Source organism: Macrobrachium rosenbergii, chromosome 13, assembly GCF_040412425.1.
Source record: "Macrobrachium rosenbergii isolate ZJJX-2024 chromosome 13, ASM4041242v1, whole genome shotgun sequence".
Taxonomy (NCBI): Eukaryota; Metazoa; Arthropoda; class Malacostraca; order Decapoda; family Palaemonidae; genus Macrobrachium; species Macrobrachium rosenbergii.
In genome coordinates, this window is record NC_089753.1 from 7,889,386 (window position 1) to 7,910,250 (window position 20,865).

At 38.2% G+C, this 20,865-nt stretch overlaps 1 protein-coding gene across 10 annotated transcripts in view; it reads left to right on the top strand.

Annotated features, from left to right (window-relative positions):
* The window catches only part of CYLD (ubiquitin carboxyl-terminal hydrolase CYLD), a 187,976-nt gene that overhangs the window by 89,862 nt on the left and 77,249 nt on the right, over window positions 1-20,865 (top strand). For all 10 annotated transcript variants that reach the window (XR_010854997.1, XM_067114158.1, XM_067114153.1 and 7 more), the window contains 2 exons: window positions 5,362-5,521; window positions 5,750-5,946. Coding sequence is in view for 9 of the 10 variants with exons in the window: in XM_067114158.1 (XP_066970259.1) it covers window positions 5,362-5,521; window positions 5,750-5,946 (357 nt within the window). In the remaining variant the exon portion in view is untranslated. The remainder of the gene's footprint in view (window positions 1-5,361; window positions 5,522-5,749; window positions 5,947-20,865) is intronic.

Sequence of the window (20,865 nt, forward strand, 5' to 3'; positions counted from 1 at the left end):
ATCTGTCAATGACTTTACTATAAGTTCAATTCTAAACGCAGTTCCTTGTTCAATTGATAGAAGAGCTAGTCCTTTTAATCTTTCCTGTGCCATTGTACTTATTTAAATAGTTTTTAACAAGCTTTAGTTTGGAGAATGAACGCTCTGCACTTGCAGTTGTGACTGGAAAAGTTTAAAACAATAGCATTGCAGTGCAAATCTCAGGAAACTGTCCTTAGACAGGAACATTAATTTTATTCAAGCCAAGATCTCATACAGACCTGTAGTGAAATTCTGGCCTAACAGTAATACCCCTATGACCTCCTAACCTATAACCCATAAAGGCCATCATATACATTAACAATATGTAATGTCTTCTCAGTTTCTGTTAATCATTTACCAGTATTATATTGATTACTTTAATTTGAAATAATGTTATTTTTTTTTTTTTCTAAATCACTAAAATATAACAGTAAGCAGTAGCATATTTTTTTCTTCTTCTTCTTTTACATATGCCATGGGCCCATTTCCCTTGGGAAATTCATTTCCCTTTCTGTAATTACTCATAACGTCCATGGGGCCCCTTTAATCATTATAGGCCCTGGGCCCGTTGCAGTTTGCCACCTCTGCCACCTATTGTTACGCCTCTGTGCCCTCTTAACTTCTTGAATTTTATTTTGCTTTTTTGATTACAAACATCACCACAAAGCCTTAAGATCCAAGTGCAAGAAATATGAAGAAATTGTGATTGTATTCAGGAAAAAAGTCAATAAACTTGAAATAATTTCTGATGAATATATTTGAAAAAGCGTTGTAACCTCGAATTTTTGATAAGATGGACCCATAAAATAAACAGGGGACTGCCTGTGTGTATATATGTGTGTGTGTATATATATATATATATATATATATATAAAATATATATATATATATATATATATATATATATATATATATATATATAAATGTTTTGTGACACATCAGGCAATTTATTTCTGTTCCACACATGATTGTGTGTTGATTATTTCTGTATATGTGTGTGTGTGTATATAGATCATATATATTTATAATTTTTTTATTTATTTATATAGTATATTTTGTTACAGATATGGGAAAATTAAGTTTGATAATTGCCTTATGCATAAAGTTTCCAGTTTAAAGTGCAATGGTTGTTTTGAAAAATCATGAGTGTTTACAGTTATGTGGAATTGACCAAACAAGGTAGAGGGTTAAGGGTACTGGAGTTTCATTTGACCTTATCTGACAAGGCCTTGGCTCAAATAATTAGGACAATCAAGAGATTACTTTATATTTTCATACTTTACTGTAAAGTGAGCTCTTACAGAATGTTATTTTTAAGAATATTTTTTAAAGAGTTATCATTACAGTAATCTTCTTTGTTATTATGGTCACTGATTCCTCATTTTGCCTCATCATGGAAACTGTGTGTGTGTAAAAGACACTGCATTTATATCTGTAGTACTTATGGCATTTCTGAATGATGACATGTCCAAAGGAAATTCATTTAAAAATACTACTAAAAAGTAATTAGTCATATTCTGTTTTACTTTAATTAATGATTTTTCATTCAACTCCATATTGCAGAAGTGTTACTTGTTTGTGTGTGTGTTTACATCTATTTGTGGCATTTTGTCAGTGTTGTTGTCACTCTTAAGCTATGTTTTATTTTAGCTGATTCTTTGATTATCACACATTTAGTATGCAGGAGAATATTTTACAACTGTTTGTATTATATTTCATCTCAAATATAATGTTTGTATTCACGTTTAAAAGCTTCATGGAGAGAAAAAAAGCCATACAGCAAGCCTGTTGTTACACGATCGAGGAGGTGAAGTTGCCAGTATACATGAATTTTGATGAAAATATTTATAAAAATATATAACTTTTATGCGCTGGTGACATTTCATATCAACACATGGCACAACTCCCCACGTGGGACATGACACCATCACAATAAAATATTAAATAAAAATATTTATGATGAGAATTTCATCATGAATTTTGTCATAGATGTTGGCAACATCTTAGCAAAAAGGCCAATAACAATCTCTCTCGTATTGTAATTTTATTGTTTTTGTATAATTTTTTGCTGTGAGAATTATGACAAAACAGAAATAAAAAATGATAAAATACAGTAAAAAATACAAGGAGAATAGCATGAATTAAAAATTAAATAAGGGAAGGAGTGTGTGTGAACAGCTCTCTCTCTCTCTCTCTCTCTCTCTCTCTCTCTCTCTCTCTCTCTCTCTGTTGTTGTGATTTTTATTTTTTCATCATTTTATGCAGTGAGAATCATAATGAAACATGTGAAAATAAAGTGGGAAAATACAGTTAAAATAAAAATGAGTATAGTGTAAAGTAAAATATAAAAGGGAAGGAGTGTGAGTGTAAACAGCTTGTCTCCTCCATCCTGCCCAGCATTCTGAGCCCCCCTACCTTGGCCCTAACCCCAATCCCAGTAAGCAGTAGTTACCAACATTTCCTTAGACCCTCATGCATGAGTTCGAGGTATTACTATCTATCTATATATATATCTATATATATATATATATATATATATATATATATATATATATATATATATATATATATATATATATATATATATATATATATGTATATATATATATAAACTACTGCTTACAGTCAAAACAAGCTGATTATTATTATTATTAAAGTAGTTTAACCAGACTACTGAGCTGACTTTCAGCTCTCATAAAACAAGCTGAAAAAGGGTTTGGGTGTTAGGGCTAGGGCTAAGGTAGGGGGGTTCACAAAGCTGGGCAGGATGGGGGAGACAAGCTGTTTACGCAATTTTCACTTGTCGTCACGCTGTCAGAACGGAACCCCTATCGATAACTAGGGACTGCCTGTATATACAGGCAGTCCCCGGTTTATGACGGGGTTCCGTTTTTACGCCGCATCGTAAGCCGAAAAATTCTCGAAAATTGTCGAAAATCCTAAGAAAACCTTACTTTTAATGCTTTGGGTGTATTGAAAAGGATGTAAACTGCATTTTTATTGAGTTTTTCATAAGAAAATATCCAAATTTTGAGTATTCTGCTGTTTTGGAGCCAGATTTCTTACGTCGGACAGCCGTCGTAACCCTGGAACATGTGTCATAAACCGGAAAATCATTTCTGATGAATATATTTGAAAGGCGTCGTAACCTCGGAATGTTGTAAGCCGGACCTGTCGTAAACCGGGGATTGGGATTGCATGTATATATATATATATATATATATATATATATATATATATATATATATATATATATATATATATATATATATATATATATATATATATATATATATATTATTCATTCATCTCAGCCAGTTCTTGGAGCCTGTAAGTTTTATGAGCTGTTACATTCTTGGGGAAAATTGGACACAAAGCTCTCGTGCCTTTTAGCCTCATAAGGCTTAAGTTGGACAAGCTTGAAACATCCAGGTACTTGAAGATGAAGTCAGGCACCCCATGGGGGGTAGTGCTGTCAGTGCACCTCATGCAGTACACTGTAGGCATTATTTAAGGGTCTTTGCAGCATCCCTTCGGCCCCTAGCAGCAACCCCTTTCATTCCTTTTACTGTACCTCAATTCATATTCTCTTTCTTCCATCTTACTTCCCACCTTCTCATAACAATTTTTTCATAGTGAAACTGAGGTTTTCCTCCTTGTTACACCTTTTAGACCTTTTTTCTGTCAATTTCCATTTCAGTGTTGAATGACCTCATATATTCCATGAAGTTGGGTGTTCTCCTTGGGCTAGAGTAGGAGTTGATCTTGGACAGACAAGCTCAGTAGTCTTCTAACTTAGAAGTCTTGAAAGCAATTACTCTTTATGGGGTTCTATAGCAACCTGAATGCTGCAGCTGTACATCTGGAATTTATCCAGCAAGGTTGTAGAAGTTGAGGAGTTTTGTAAGAGGCAGGTACAGCCTTAGCAGAATCTTGCTGGACCTCAATAACCGTTACCAGGCTAAGTGGAGAAATTTCTATTGTTGAAATAGTAAGAGGGGTATTAATCCACTGGACTACACTATTCTCATGATAGTGGATTTTCTTCTTTCCCTCCATCACAACAGGAAATTGTAAGTCTTTGCTGTTAAGGGCTATAAGTCTGTCCTTTTGCATATATTCAGGCTTTAAGATCTGGATGTGGGCACTTTGTTGAGTTAAAGTTGATACAGCTTTTTCAAGAGGCTCCACAGTAGACACTTCATCTGTAGAACTGGAGTCTTTCTCTTATTCTTATGTCTTTCCAAGCTACTGTATTAGTCTCAAGATTTTTCTTTGCTGGACCTCAGGATGATGACGGTATTTCTGCCCACTATTTGCATATTTGAGAGGGTTCAGCAGGCTACATGCACCAGTGGTCAAGATTGCAGTCTTTTTTTTTTTTCTTCCCTGTCCTGTCCTTGGACTCAGGTAATGAGTGGAGGATTAAAGACCCCACAGGTTACTAGCATATATCTGTCACATGACTGGTATGTTGATGTCTTTATTATTCCTGGGACTTATAGTTTACACTAATTTGATTTTATATTGGCTTTCCACTCAGAGTAATCTTTTAAGGTAACTAAGCACTCAGAGTAATCTTTTAAGGTAACTAGGCTGCGTTCTATTTCCCAGCCCCTAATCTTGCTGCTTCACATCCAGACTACATGAGCAATGAAGAAGGTAGCTGGTTTTTACCTGCGATTCCAGGTAATGTTTGCATGGACTGTTCTCCCACTGTCTGGTAAACCATTGAATGTGGAGTCTAAGGACATTTGAGGCTGATTATAGGGTGATTAGGATTGTTGGGTTAATATGCAAAAACTATTTTTATAGTAAAATCTCAGTATTTAGTGTACTTGCATGGCAAGGCAATTTAAAAATACTTCTGTATTTTACTCTTACATTTTTTTATATTGCATTCTTCAGTTCACAACTAATACATATGCTCAACCATTCTGTAAGTTAAATATTTATTTAAACCATTTATCAAGTATTTTCATCTACATGCTTTATTTTACCCTTCTAGAGAAGCTACTAATTTTGCCATGATACAGAATGATATAAATCCAAATTTATTTGTTGTGTTATAGAATAGACAAATAGAATATATATACTGTACAGTATATGTATGACTTAATTGTTAGGGTAATAAAGAATTCAGTAAAATATATTTTCTGTTTATTGAGGTGAAAAATTAATGATCATTTAACACATTATAACAAAAAGTTTATTTTTCCATAGCTTATGTGTGCAAGGTAAACTGAAACCAAAGGATGCTACATATGGCTAGAGTGTACATAGTTTGTTATGAAGGGTAAATACTGTGCAATCTCAAATCTTTTTTAACTTAAATTTCAGCCTTTGGTAGTATGGATTGCCAGCCAGTAGGTGGAAGTGTGCCTCCCCTCTCAACTCAGGAAGAGGTGCAGGCTATGTTTGGGAAAAATCGTGGCATCCAAGGTCATCAAAATTCTTGTTACTTGGATGCTACCCTCTTTAGTATGTTTGCATTTACTAGGTAAGTCTTGTGATTATTTCCTGCAATTAATGACAAGTCGTAACATCCATTTATTTACAAAACTGATTATACTCTGTATATTCACTGGACTAGAAAATCTCATGAAGAAAAAACTTGGTTGAGGTGCATTTTGCTTTTCTTGTGGTCTTCAAAGTCATTCATTTTGTGAACATATAAACTTCAGAAAATTAAACATCTTAACATAGGTATCAATTTGTTTCCAAACAGTGTTTTTGACAACCTACTGTTCCGTCCCCCAACTCCACATGATATTAAAGAATATAATGAGGTTCAAAGAGTGTTACGTGAGGAAATAGTTAATCCTCTTCGTGCAAATCTTTTTGTGCGTGCTGATAGAATCATGAAGTTGCGTACCATGCTAGATCATCTCTCATCTGTTCGTGGCCTTACAACAGAAGAAAAAGGTGAAGTACATTGTGTTAATTCAGATTTATATTATTTATACAAATAATCTCTCATAAAATATTTTTGATTGTTCCTTTTTTCCCCACCAACGAAAATGATTGTTTAATTATTCATTTTTTTCTATTTGTATCCTTGAGAACACATTTATGGTTGATGATTCCTTCATGTCCTTTAGAAAATGTGCTGCATGTTTAACTTCATCTCATTATTTTCACTGAGAACCTACAGTATTAGCTTTGACATTTTGGGCCAGCTGTAATTGCTTATGTTGATTGCAAGGCCTTCAATGAATTTTAAGCTGTTGGGTCTTGTCATCATTTTGAGCAACAGTGAAACATAGGCACAGATTTATGTTATTGGTTATGTCAATGGCTTAAGCCTGCTTGTTAGTAATTTCAAGCTTTTAGTAGCCAATTGTTCCCACATTAATAGGTGTTCATTATTTGTGAGTGATTTTTATGTGTGAAACATAAAAAATTCTAAAATACAATTTGTTTTTCATACATACAAACTATTACTCAACAAGGTACAGTAGCTGATTCAGCATTTTGCCATAACTAAAATTGACTCATGGGCTTTCTCAGTTGTATTTCAATTCTCTCTTGCAGAACAAAGGCAGTAGTGTTCTATAGAGATATCAGATGGAAGAAACTGTAAAATCAAAATAAAATTCTGAGAGCAAACAATACCCATCAGACAAGCAATCTAGGTCTTAAGTCTAACATTTGATACACATCCAAACTGGAAAGCTCATGTTTCATATACAGCATAAGGGGAAAATGGAAAAATACTTTAAATATTATTAGGAAACTATCTCATGTAGCCTTGAGAGCAGATAAATCAACATTATTCTTACTGTATAAAGCAACTGTATTATCATTACAGTGCAGAGCCATGTATCTAGACTCTTATCTGGAAAATTCAGCTATCTAAATGTTATCTAGTATAAAATATAATAAGATAAAATAAAATAAAACATGCATCAAGCAGGAATTTAAAACTTTGCCTTCCCATTCTTAATCAGTCATAACTAGCAGTGACCACCAGAGGATTTGGTATCGCCCATACATGCTCAGCTGGCGGCATTTAAACACAACCACTTAGGCCATTGTATCTGCAGTCAGGCATAATTGTGTACTGCTGGTGTACCAGTGTTGTTTATTATTGTATTTCAGTGTTGCTGCATTTCCACAATACATAATGCTTCTGGTTGTCCAATCTAAGGGAAACATGAGCAATCTGGGTACAAATGTAGACCAACATCTCAGTCAGCACAAAATTACCCTCAAAAGACATTTAAGCTGGGATAAATCCTAACCTAACCTTCTCTTAACCAAGGAAGCTGTGCCTTAACCTGGCCAATGCAGCTTCTGACCCCAAAAACATTGAAGCATGCAAAAAATACAATGTTAGTCTTACCTCACTCAAAGGAGTTACTTTCCTCAAAGTCTTCTGGTTCTGATATCTTTTTCTTCTGTGGCTGGACAAGAGTGGCTTTGGCCAATGAGCTGGTGGGACAAGATCACAAGTTAATGGATGGAAGGTGAGTGAAAGGGGTGTTGGGAGACTTTTTAGTGAGCACACACACTTGATTAAATCCAAGACTGCCAGAAATTTACACTGACCTACCTACAGCACTTTCTGGGTACCATGTCTCAGTAGCATACTCCTTTGAGAAAGTGCCACTGCACTTTTATCGAGTTAATGTGTACTCTTGGATAGTCTGGATTCACAAAGTTAAAATTGTGATTAACAGTATGGTGCTAAAAAAATACTCCAAGACACTACTACATGCATTTCATAGTCAGAGACTGCTGTTGTTTTTAAAGTATATTTTCTAGTAATATCAGGAGCAGAGTTTTGGCTGAACAGTTGAGAACAAATTAGAAGAAAGTATTGTGTCTCAGTTAGTGTTCCTAACACCCAGCATCCATTGACCCAACAACCTTGATTATACTTCCTCTTGTCAAATTTGCTCTTGTCCACTTCAACCACATGGCCAGGTCCATTGATCTTGTTCATATTAAGAATTTTTTAATATACATCCAGGCAGAAATTGTACCAGTTGACATGGGTAAGTGAACCAAAATTGGCAAAAGTCCCACTCAGAAATTCCTGGGGTCACTTTTTTGCAAAGAAGATAATTAGAGAAATTTCCCTGAGTAATAATCTTTTAAATATAAATAATTGCACAGTACTTCTCCAGTTTTGGCAAAAAGTAACACGCTCTCCAACTTGGAGTCTTGGACATTGCTAAACTGTTCACACAGGATAAAGGAGCACCTGAGCAAACTGGTCTCCATTGTAGCTCTGCTCATTTACTGTCTTTGCTGAGGCCAGAAGAAAGTCAGTCTTTAGTATTAGGTCTCTGTCTGTTGAATACAATAAAGGTTCATTGAGAGGCCCCATAAGACTTTGTAATACAAGTATTACATCCCAACCTGGGGGTCAGAGCTCCCAGAGAGGACAAGACTGCTTGAAGTTTCATATAAGCATTGATAACTCGACTGATGTGGAGAGATCCAACATGTTTGGTTTGAAAACCTGAGATAAGGTTGAGCAGTAGTCTTTTACCATGAAAACTGAGTGGTGCTTCTCTTGGTAAAGGAAGATGAGTAAATCTGTGATCTGCTGAATAGGTACTCTGACTGAAGAGCAATCCCTTCTTTGACACAATTGCAAAAGATGGCCCTCTTTTCTTGGTATATGTTCCCAGAGGAACAACAGAGGTACTCAGATATTTCTGCCACTGTTGGAGGAGAAAAGCTTCCCTCACAGGGAACACTGAGTAACCTCCACCTATGAAGGTGGAAAGGCTAAACTGCTGTGTGCCACTTGCAGACTTGTGGTTGACACAGAAGGGTGGGCTGTGGGGGCATCTCTCTTGGCATCTCAACCAGGAGTGTCAGCAGATGTGCATACAACTCGGTGTGTGGCCAACAAGGGGTCACTAGAGTTATCAAAAGACACGGGGTGATGAACACAGTTGCTTAGCCTGTGGAGAAGATTGAAAGGTGGAAAGGTATACACATCCAGATTGTCCCAGGGATGTTGGAATGCATCCTCCATCACAGCCCACAGGTCTAGGACTGGGGAACAGGAGATGGGAAGTTTTCTGTTTGTTCTGGTTGCAGACATGTCAGTCATGGTAGGCCCCCATAGGTCAAACAACCTTTCCACTACCTAGGGGTGTAGGGACCACTCTGTCCCCACTACCTGACTCTGGTGACTGAGCTGATCCACCAAAAAATTCTGCCTGGCCAGAAAACATCTAGCAGTCAACTCAACAGCCAGATACATTCTGGGCCCACATATGAATCTGCAACACTAACTGGCACAGGGTCTGAGGTACTGTTCCCACTGCTTGTTGATGTAGGCAACTACAAATAAGTTTCCTCATCAATACCACAGAGCCAGAGTGCCCTCTCAAATCCTCCTGGAATGCTTGCAACCCTAACCAGGCCACTTGCATTTCTAAGATGTTGATGTGTGGATGTAGAAAGTCCTGTCCACACACTTGAAATGAACCCTCCTCTCAGGTGTGTGCCCTATCCCTTCAGTGCATCAAAAAAGCAGAAACAGTGGCATCTCCCTCTTCAATGCATCCAAAAAGCAGAAACAGAGGCCACTCCAGGGAGGGGAGCTCAAAGGAACACCCAGTAAGAGGTTTCTGGGATCTAACCACCAAGCAAGGTTTTCTCTCACTTCCCAGCTCAGGGACAAGTTGGGTAGAAAGATCCTAAGAGGAAGACCAATTCTGTTTCAGTTGCCACTGAAGTAACCAAAAGTAGCTCCCCACCCATGGAAAACAAGCTTCCCCAGTGACAACAGATGATCCAGGACTATCCACAACCTCCAAGCAGGTTGTTCCTATTACAGTAGGAACTGTGCCACTACCTCACTCAAGTTGTTCAGACAAGAGGCCACTGGAAAGTTCCTTTTCTTCTACTGTGTCCAGAAGCATACCCAGATACTGTATCTTCTACATGGGGATGTAATCAAACTTCCCTCAGTTGATCACAGTTCCAAGATGGCAACAGGAAGTTCACAGATGATCCTTATCAAGCAGAAGGCATTCCCTGGAGGAAGCCAGGATTAACCAATAATCCAGGTACTGCAAAGGGTGAATACACCTCTAATGGCCTCAAGATAAAACTATGGTGAATACCTGTTAAAACACCTGAGGAGCTGTCGCCAGTACAAAATACAGAGCCTTGAACTGGAACACCATCTTGTTGCAGATAAATTAGAGGTACTCTTGAGAGTCCTGATGAATGAGTTCTTGAAATTACACATCCAGGATGTCTATCAAAATCACAAAGTTACCCTTTCTACCGTAATGGAACCTAACACTGAATGCATGGTTTCCATTGTGGATGAAGTCTGTTGAACATACTCCCACAATGCTGAGAGGTTGATAACCAGTCTCCAACCCTCTGATTTCTTCTCTACAAGGAATATTGTCTGTAAAACCCTTGAAACTTGCTATCTATAACTTTGATAGTGCCTTTCTCCATGATTGCTTCCACCTCTGCCAACAAGACTCAAGGTATTCACAAATCCAGAGAGTAAGTGGGGAACAAAATCAGTGTCTTGGAGAGAAAAGGATGAAGGTCCTGTATCCGTTTTGAAGGAAATCCCCTGCTTGTGGCAGCAGAGGAGGGGTATCACTGCTTTGCTCTCAGTAACCACCTCCTCTCTTCTTCCCTTTGCCTCCTCTCTTGGGCTGGCTGGAGGATGACAGGGCTGAGAAGGATCCCTGCCCTTCATAGGAGAGAGAAGACTGCTGCTCCTGTTGGGGGTTCTGAAGCTGGGGCTTCTGCACACCAGGCATGGAGGGTTTTGCCTAACCTGAAGGTTTTGTGCCAGGTGTTTTCACTCTCTGCGAGGATTTAAAGGCAACTGCACAGGTGAAGAGGGAATCCTGAAAGTCTTTTGACAATTTTAACCACTGCCTCTACTTATCTCAAAGTAAAGTACAGAGATGAATGCAATACCAAACTTTTCCACAGTGAAAGGCTGCTTTTGTGGGACACCTGGTGAGAAAGTAAGGAGATAACAGTCTTTCCTTTGAAGGACCAGGTTTGCCCATTGGTTGAATACTTTGTATGTGAGGTAGGTAAGGGCCCTACCATACCTACCAGGAACCTCCTGAACCTTGCCATAGACAAAATACCTGTGACATCATAAGTAGTGAGGGCACCACCACACTCAGATTTAGCCAAGACACTACAGTACTTGCACTGATGCCACCACTACAAATTCCATAGCATTGGCCTCTGCAGCATTAAAAGAGAAGCCTTCCTGATGGAATCTCTCAGGAAGGAGTTTGTTTATTGGTCTGCAAACTGACTCAGCCAACCAGAGGTAAATCCCCCACATCATCTGGCATCTAGAATCTCCACTGGTCTGTAAGTGTTGGGGGAAGGAGTTTCTCAATCTGCTAGAGGCAAGCGAGCTCCCAGACCTGCAGACCAGGGCATTCATCTCCCCTAAAACACCACGAGCCAACTGTGGCCATGGCAACCTGACTGACAACCTTACTTTCACAGCAGAGGCTAAAATCTGCCCCCAAGTCGAGATCATTGGCAGGTTGAAAGCCAAAGTTGCCTCCCTGAGATTATTGTGTTCGTGACTGAACAAAATAACCTGAAAATGCTGCTCCAACTTGGCCTTAAGGGGTTCCAGAGGAGCAGGTCCCTCAAGACCTAAAGGATCCCCTGAGGCCTGAACTACCCTCTTTCCTGAAGAAGTGGAGGCCACATCTGACTTCCACTCCCTCTTTCGCTTCTGCTCCCTCCCTGCACCAGACAAGGTTCTCAACAGAGGAGACAGACAGCAACTTACTGGATCTCAGTCCAAACAGAATTCAGACTGTGACTCTGACACCCCTCAACTCAGATACTCAGTCGCTACTGAGCATGGAGACTGAGGAGAGGAGCTAAAGGTTGCAGCACTCTCTTCTCTCTCTCTTCTCACGCTTGTGTGGAGAACCATGCTTGCAAGAGGTGGAAGAAATCAATGGAGTGAGAATGCATAGGTGAAAAGGTGGTGGAGGGTCCCACGTATGTTCTCCTGAAGGTGAACAATAGGGAGATCCCAACCTGTTGCTCACCTCGTTCATTGTGTGGAGACTGAGTACAGTGCAGAAAGCAAACATGCTGCTCATGCCCACTCTGGTGCAGCTCAACAGACCTGGTAGGAAGGTGGCTACCTTGAGCATTACCCTGACCCTGGGCCAGAGACCTGGAGCTGAGGGAGCAAGAGGCTGCACAACACCATCTTGGAGTGAGCCCATGAGTGCATGGTGGGAAGGCAAGGGGCCTTCCTTATGTTCAAGTGGGCATGCGTTGCAACACGAGGTCTGCCAAAGGTATTATGTTCACCTGGTAGTGAACTGGCCCCCTGTGCTGTCCTGCCTTGAGAAAGAGTGATCAGGTGAAGCCTGCCTGGACCTCTTCCTACTGGACTTGGACTTGCCCCTTTTTCTTCTTCCTACACCAAGGAAGAGAGTGTGCGGATGAGGAGGAGGATGATGGTGACAAGGAAGGAGAGGAGAAAAAAATATGAGAATGCCTCTTCCTTTTCACCACGTTGTCTGACTCTTTAATTGGCTTGCATACTGCACAGGTGGTCAAGGTGAGAGGGAGAGGTCACAACATCAGCTTGCTCAGTTACATGCATCACCACAGCCACTGGAGGATAATCTGTAGTAAACAAGGAAGACACTGGAACTGCAGAAGCAGTAGCAGACTTGTTGGTGGTTGATTGGTCAGTCTTTCTTTCTGCAAGCAAGTCTAGATATGCAGCAAGTGACAAACAACGTGGAATGTTCAGAGTTGGCCAAATGTTTCTAAAGTAGTCAAAGGAAGATAATTCTTTAGCTTCCTCATCCTCAGATGGGGGATGAATGGGTTTGTTAATGGGTAACATAGCCCTCCTAGGAGGAAATGAGCTAGGGGTAGTTGGAAGAGGAGTGGTAGCTGGAGGTTAGAAGGTTCCAGAAGGATTCGGTGTTGTTACTGGCTGAGTGCTACTCTCTGATGGACCTAGTAAAACCTTCCTAGGTTTCCTCATCCTCTTGGAATACTTCTCCCACTGAGGGGAAGTCTAAGAGGCACATTCAGCTCATGGAAAGAAACAAGTATGTATATTCCCTTCTTCTACAAGTAGTACAATATGTATTTTGGTTAACCAATATGAAAGACATGAAGTGACGACATGTGGCATTGGTCTTGTTTATTTTCCATAACTGAGAAAAACAGGACCAAAAGACATAACAAACAAGCAAAAGGTAATCATACAATGCACAGGGCAAGTACAAGGTAAAAAGAACAGTGGTATCAGGCTACTCTGCTAGATTAAAAAAACACACGAGGAAGAGACATCAGAAGTGCCCTCCATTGATGAAGGCTGAAGAAAGAATGCATAGTAAGCATGAATTAGGCAAAGGGTGACCACCTCTCTCCCCACCATGTCCACCAGTTTAACTACCTTGTTTACAAAGATCCAACAGACATTCCAGCTCATAATGTAGGGTACTCCATATATGAAAGGTGATGATTTGTGTACCTAGGAGTAATAGAAATTGCTTCAAAAATTTTATATTTTTATAGGTTTTAAGATGTGCTGAAGAAATTTTTTTCAATGCCATTTGTTGTAGCAGGAGTGTATCCTTAGATTTAGCTGCTGGACAGTTTTCCTACATACTACTCTAAATCTGAGTAGAAAATGATAGATTAGGGGAATGATTGAAAAAGAAGAAAGCTGCAAGGCTCTGATGGCAGAATTTATTACAGGCATAAACTCTCTGTATCAGAAAGCAAAGTAAGGAATTGAAGTAATTTTATGCCCAGAAGGCACCCCTAAAGCTGTAGAAAATCATCATACTCTGCATTGTAGTCATGTCACAGACTTAGATAATGTATGAATGGTTTTGTCTGAAACTTACTGAGGGAGTCAATTTAACAGGGTCTCAAGCTGCAAGAAAAAGCTGCAAAATTTTGTGAGAAGAACATTGCAGCTGAGTGTACGAGTAGCTTTCGCCTAACTGGTTGAAATTTTTCAAGATCAGACACAGAATATACAAGCCAGATGTTAGAGATCAGAAATGTTTTGCAGACAAGGATTTATTCAGTTATTTCATTGATACTTTCCACAAGATCATTGCAGAGCATAATCTAGCTCCTCATCAAAATTACAATGCCAGTGAGACAAAATTTTTTTGTTTTTTGCCAGATTTGACATTAGCTGCAGAGAAAGGATTTCAGAAAATGAAAGCTTGAATCACTGTTCTTGTCTGTGCTAATTCTGCTGGTCATCCTGTGGAATTACTCATTGTTGCATTGGTAAATCATGAGAGCATAGGAGTTTCAAGAATGTATTTCACATGCCCATTGACTACAGTAATGATTCCAGTGCGTGGATAACTTGAAATTTTTCATGAATAAAGTCATCATGAGCTCATTCCTAATGTTAAGGATAACTTAGTCTCAAGAACCCTCAGAAAATAGTAAAGCTTTGTTATTATTAGATAATTGCAAAGCCTATTCCCCCTCAGAGGATTTGATGAATGGGATTATTTTTTCTAGTGTTCCTCCCTCCAAATGTAAATTTTTTTGTACATCCAGTTCAACAAGGGATAATTCAGAATTTTAAATGAATTACCAAGAGAATTTTTATGCCATTATATAAATTATGAAGTTGACCAGTTCCTGAATTCCAAAAAAATTTCTCTGCCAAGGATGGAATTTATATTACAAGCAGAGCATAAAACTGTAAAAACATGTTTTTGGGGTGTTGGCAAAAGTTGTGGACTCAGAGTGATTACTGACAAGGGAGATTGTGAATTTGCTGGATTCAGTAGTGTGTGTGAACCATCTTACAGGGTTCTAATAAATATTGCTCATGAATTTAATTGTACTGTAGTCAAGATACTGTTGGTGCTTGGATGGAAGATTTTAATTTACTAGTCACCAAGATGAAATCATCATCATAAGAATTACAGTTAGTCAGAAAATTTAAATTTAAAGCATTATATTTTCTTTGTTATCAAGTCTGGAGAAGAAAAATGAAACTTCAAAATTTGTCAAGAGGAAGTGCTTAGCTCTTAAAAAATTTTTCATAAGGAAATACTTAGCTTGGTGTCTTAGTAAAAGTTGACTAGAATCTAGATATTACTGTATAGCCTAGTGTAGGCTATGCAACAGTTTTAATCTTTATATGGATTTAGGTACAGTACTGTACTGATTTATTTTATGAAGTTTATCCTGTGAAGCAAAGTATTGGAGCACTTTTTTTTTATCCAGTGCCTAAGACACTGAAAAGGGGAAGTTGGAGGGGCAGAACAGCAAGATAATAGAGACCTAGAAAATAAAGGAGATGAATTATTTAGATCCGTAGGTGGAACTAAAAGAAATTCCTACATTTACACTAATTAGTAGTAGTTAGAGGGGTTGGACAGCAAGACTGAAGAAAAGAATTAGAAGTGGAAGTAAAGTAAAAAAGCTAAAAATAGTAATTGTTAAATTGCACCATGTCAGATGCACTGTCCCAATGACTAAAAAATAAATAAATTTCTGTACTGTGCTTAATAGTCAAGCAGTTCACTTCTTCACAAAGTAGGTTTCTCATATACTGTATGTACAACATGTTACTGTACAATGAAACTTCTAGACTGCATTGATTCAAGAATCAAGAAAGCAAAACATTTAACGTTTTCCCTTACTAATTAATACTTTTTTTAAACTTTATTTCCTTAACAATATATTTTTTATACTCACTGTTTATTATACATTCAATATATAGGCCATTTTTGCCATTCAGATGCTTATAAAACTTGTAATAACCTACTGTATTGTTTTTTATAAGTACTGTAGCTTAATTTACCAAGTAATTACCTAGCTATAGTTTCCTCTTGCATGGGAGTTTAAATTAAAAAATTCACGGGTAACGCTCCAAAGTTCAGTGCAGATGACTGGTCCCGCCCATTAACCCTTAAACGCCAACTGGACGTATCATACGTCACCTAAAATTGTCTGTTGGGTGCCGAGTGGACGTACCGTACGTCGACTACAAAAAATTTCAACCTTCGGTCAACTTTGACTCGACCGAAATGGTCGAAAAACGCAATGGTAAGCTAAAACTCTTACATTCTAGTAATATTCAATCATTTACCTTCATTTTGCAACAAATTGGAAGTCTCTAGCACAATATTTCGATTTATGGTAAATTTTTGAAAACACTTTTTCCTTACGTCTGTGCGGTAACTCGGCCGAAAATTTCAGAAATTCTTTCGTCATTTTGTCGTAATTTTTGCACTTTTATATTAGCCGTTACATAAAATTTTATATATGAAAATGTGCACAATTTCATGTAAAATACAGCAAAATACAACCCATGGTTGTAGCTTTTATCAGTTTGGAAATATTTTCATATAAATCACGATAAGTGCCAAAATTTCAACCTTCGGTCAACTTTGACTCGACCGAAATGGTCAAAAAGCGCAATTGTAAGCTAAAAATATTACATTCTAGTAATATTCAATCATTTACCTTCATTTTCCAACAAATTGGAAGTCTCTAGCACAATATTTCGATTTATGGTGAATTTTTGAAAAAAAAATTTTCCTTACGTCCGCGCCAGAAATTCTTTTGTGCCGTTGTCGTAATGTTTGCACCGTTTTATATTAGTCGTTACATAAACTTTTATATATGGAAATGTGCGCAATTTCATGTAGAATACAACAGAAAATAACTCATGGTTGTAGCTTTTATCAGTTTTGAAATATTTTCATATAAATCACGATAACTGTCAAAATTCAACCTTCGGTCAACTATGACTAGACCGAAATGGTAAAAAAACACAATTATAAGCTAAAACTCTTACATTCTAGTAATATTCAATCATGTACCTTCATTTTGCAACAAACTGGAAGTCTCTAGCGCAATATTTCGATTTATGGTGAATTTCTGAAAAAAAAACTTTCCTTACATCTGCGCTCGGTAACTCGGCCAAACATCTCAGAAATTCTTTTGTCACGTTGTCGTAATGTTTGCATTGTTTCACATTAGTCATTACATGAACTTTTATATATGAAAATGTGCGCAATTTCATGTAGAATACAACAGAAAATAACTCATGGTTGTAGCTTTTATCAGTTTTGAAATATTTTCACATAAATCACGATAACTGCCAAAATTTCAACCTTTGGTCAACTTTAACTCGACTGAAATGGTTGAAAAACGCAATTGTAAGCTAAAACTCTTACATTCTAGTAATATTCAATCATTTAACTTCATTTTGCAATAAATTGGAAGTCTCTAGCACAATATTTCGATTTATGGTGAATTTTTTAAAAAACATTTTCCTTACATCCGCGCGGTAACTCGGCCGAACATCTCAGAAATTCTTTTGTCACGTTGTCGTAATGTTTGCACCGTTTTATATTAGTCGTTACATAAACTTTTATATATGAAAATGTGCGCAATTTCATGTAGAATACAACAGAAAATAACTCATGGTTGTAGCTTTTATCAGTTTTGAAATATTTTCATATAAATCACGATAAATAGAAAAAATTCGACTTTCGGACAACTTTAACTCGACCGAAATGGTTGAAAACTGCAATTGTAAGCTAAAACACTTACAGTCGAGTAATATTCAATCAATTAGCTTCATTTTTCAACAAACGGAAGTCTCTAGCACAATATTTCGATTTATGGTGAATTTTTAAAAAAACATTTTTTATGTCATGAGTTACGAATTCATGCATCATTTTGTGATAATATTTTCTCTGTGTTGCTTTGATCGTTTTACAATTTGTTATATACCAAAATCATTGCAATTTAGTGTACAATACAAAGAAAAAAAAATAACCCGTTAGCTTTAACCGTTTTGCTCACAGCGCGATTTGTATAAAATTATATATGAAAATTTTTTTTCCGCTGTTATATATTTCAATATTTATATATGATAATGATATTTTTTTCATTTCTGATGGTTGCATACTAAACTTCAGGCAATGACAAAAAAAGGAGCCAAAAATGAACTCTTAATCTTAAAAACTAAGCGTGCTGTGATTTCTTGAAAAAACTTTTTTTCCCCTTCGGCGCTAACTCCCGAACGCCGCCAGCATACGGGAGACGTTTTTGTAAATAAAGGCTTGGCGTTAGAGGGTTAATGGGAATACCAGGAATGACTTAGCAGACAATCTCATTCTGTTTTCTGCCACTCTCGAGTAAACACAGTGTGTCGATGGCAGCTTTGTTCTTAAATTTGCCGGCTGGAAACCGGATTTCAGTGAAGTATTATCGCTGATTTCAGGTAGCCTTCAAGCGTACAGCTTTAGGATCAGTATTATTGTTTTGTTATTAAGATTTGATTCGAGTTTATCATATTTCGCTACAGTAGTGATTTCACAGTCCAATGGTTTAACTCTGGTAGTGTAGTTTACCACGATACTAATTAATATAATAAACGTAAACATTGCATTCATTGCCGAACCAATATTTATGGTATTGAATTGCTTATCTGCAAGTCTCAATTAGTGTTTGTTAGGATTTGAGACATTTCTGTATGATGATACTCTATGTTCAACTATTGTCAGTAAAGGTTAACTTTCCTTTTCTTCTGAATAATGTAATTACATAATATTGTGTTCGCTGCCGGGCCGACTGTTTTGGTAGTGAATAAACATATTATCTGAAAGTCTCTATTCCAGGGGCCCCAAGGTAGAGGGTTAAGAATACACTAAACATTGGCTTTAATAGTTATAGTGCTGTTAAATCTTGCTACAACTTGATGTAGCTTCCCCAATCCCAAACCACAACAACCCTTAATGCACCAGTCATTAGATAGCTCCCAAGCTTCCACAGAGCTTCGACATGCGCTATATATAATATGCAAGACTTAATACATAAGTCTTAATGTTTGGTAGGATTTGAGATATGTCTGTATGATGGTACTCGGTGTACTTGGAACTATGTCGGCAAAGGTTAACTTTTCGTTTTCCAAGTAGCATAAAAAACCTTATTATTGCGTTCGCTACCTCGTTTATCGATTAGCATAATATAACATAAATTTTGCATTCTCTACCAAACCAATATTTTCTGTAATGAATACATATCTGCAATCTCAAATTATGTTGGGTAGGATTTGAGATATGTTTGTATGATGGCACTGTGTACTTCATAACTTTTGTTTGTATACAGTTAATTGAAATCTTATTATTACACTTTCCTTTGCAGAGAACTGAAAAGTGCAAGGGCAGGAATGCAGTAGGAGAAAATTGTGCTTAATGTTTTGGTTACAATGAGCTTTAGCAAAAGAAATTCTCAACAGCTGAAAACCGTTCTTTGGTACTTGCTTCGATAGCTCATACTAACAGTGCCCAGTAGGGCTCACCAGCTCCCAAGCTACTAGCTTGCCTGGCTCCAACTGCAGAGCCTGGGAGCTATCAGGCACTCACTTGGTGCCAGTTTCTGATTTCCTGGTGCCAACTGTCTCCTACTGCTGGCCCTCCTGCCTTTTTTATCTACTTGCTCCTGCACCTGGCTCCCTCGCTTCCCTCCCGTGCCATTGCCAGTCTTGTGTCTGGGTTAAAAGATGTTAACCTTGTAACATTGGTGAAGTGTTGTGCACTGGAGGAATTGGCTACTCGTCCCTCAATGCTCTTATGACAAAGGTCACTGTTAGACTCCTATGCACCAGGAAGGAGGCATACTGAAGGTCCATGGGAGTCCAGAGGGTTTGCCCCTGGGTAGTTGCCCCTCAGTCAAGTCTGCTGTCCACAGGTGTCGATGGACAGCTATTGGAAAGGCATCCATAGAGATGTACTTTTTGAAGTTTTGCTAGCCTTCGGTTTAACTCCTTTGCTGCAAAACTTCCAAGATGCTTTGCTATCCATCAGACTTCTCCTTTGCTGCAAAGCTGCCACTTAAGTAGCAAATGCTCTTGGCTATACTGCCATGTTGCTAAAGGTTAAGTGGAGCCCCAACCACAGGCATGCGGAATGCTACCATTGGCTCCAAGCAGAACATAAGCGCCTGATAGCACCCTATAGCGCCAGAGCTCGTCTTTGTATAGAGCTTCCAGCACCAGCTCTCATGCGTCTGGTGCCAGCCTACTACTGGCTGGCGCCTGTCTCTTCTAAGAACATACTTATTCTTTTCTGAGTGCAATTTCCAATTGAACGCTTCTTCAAGTGGCCAACTCTTGTCTCTGATCATTGGGTGTCCTTCAGTATCAGACTCCCTCCTTTGAGTACCACACAACCGCTCTCAGGCAGTTGTCTCTTTTCAGCCTGGTCCACCTTCGCCTAGAGTTCCAGGCAGGCCGAATTGCTCCCTTTTATGACATCAATTTGTGTCTCAAAGCACTGTCTTTTGCAGACGGACTTTGGTTTTTAAGGGAGCAAGACAAGTGTTTTTTGTCCTTTCTTCCCTCTGATGCTTAGACAGAATAGTCCTCCAGGTTGAAGTTCTTGTCAAGATTTTGAAGTAAGGGTCTTTCTTGATTGACATCAGGAGCAGGGGCTAAAAAGAAAGGAGTCTCTCAAGTATTACCAAGGGACATTGCTTCACAGCTACTTTCAGAGGTCATATATCCTCGGTCGGTTTTTCCCTTTGATATTACAATATCTTCCATCGTGACCATTCTTTTATGGAAACTTTCATTGGGCTCCAGGCAAAAGGAAGCACCATGAACCCTCTCTCTAGCAGCGCTCAGGATTCATCTTCAGAGCTCCTGACCCCAGCTTTATGGTGCCTGGCGCTGAATCCTGAGCACCCGACACCTGTTCCAGAGAGCTCAGCTCTTTCTAGCCATACTAGGCTCCCACCACTGAACGCCTAGCTCCCTTTCACATTTTTTATTTTTATTTATTTATTTTTTAGAGCATTGTATTGACTATAGCAGGA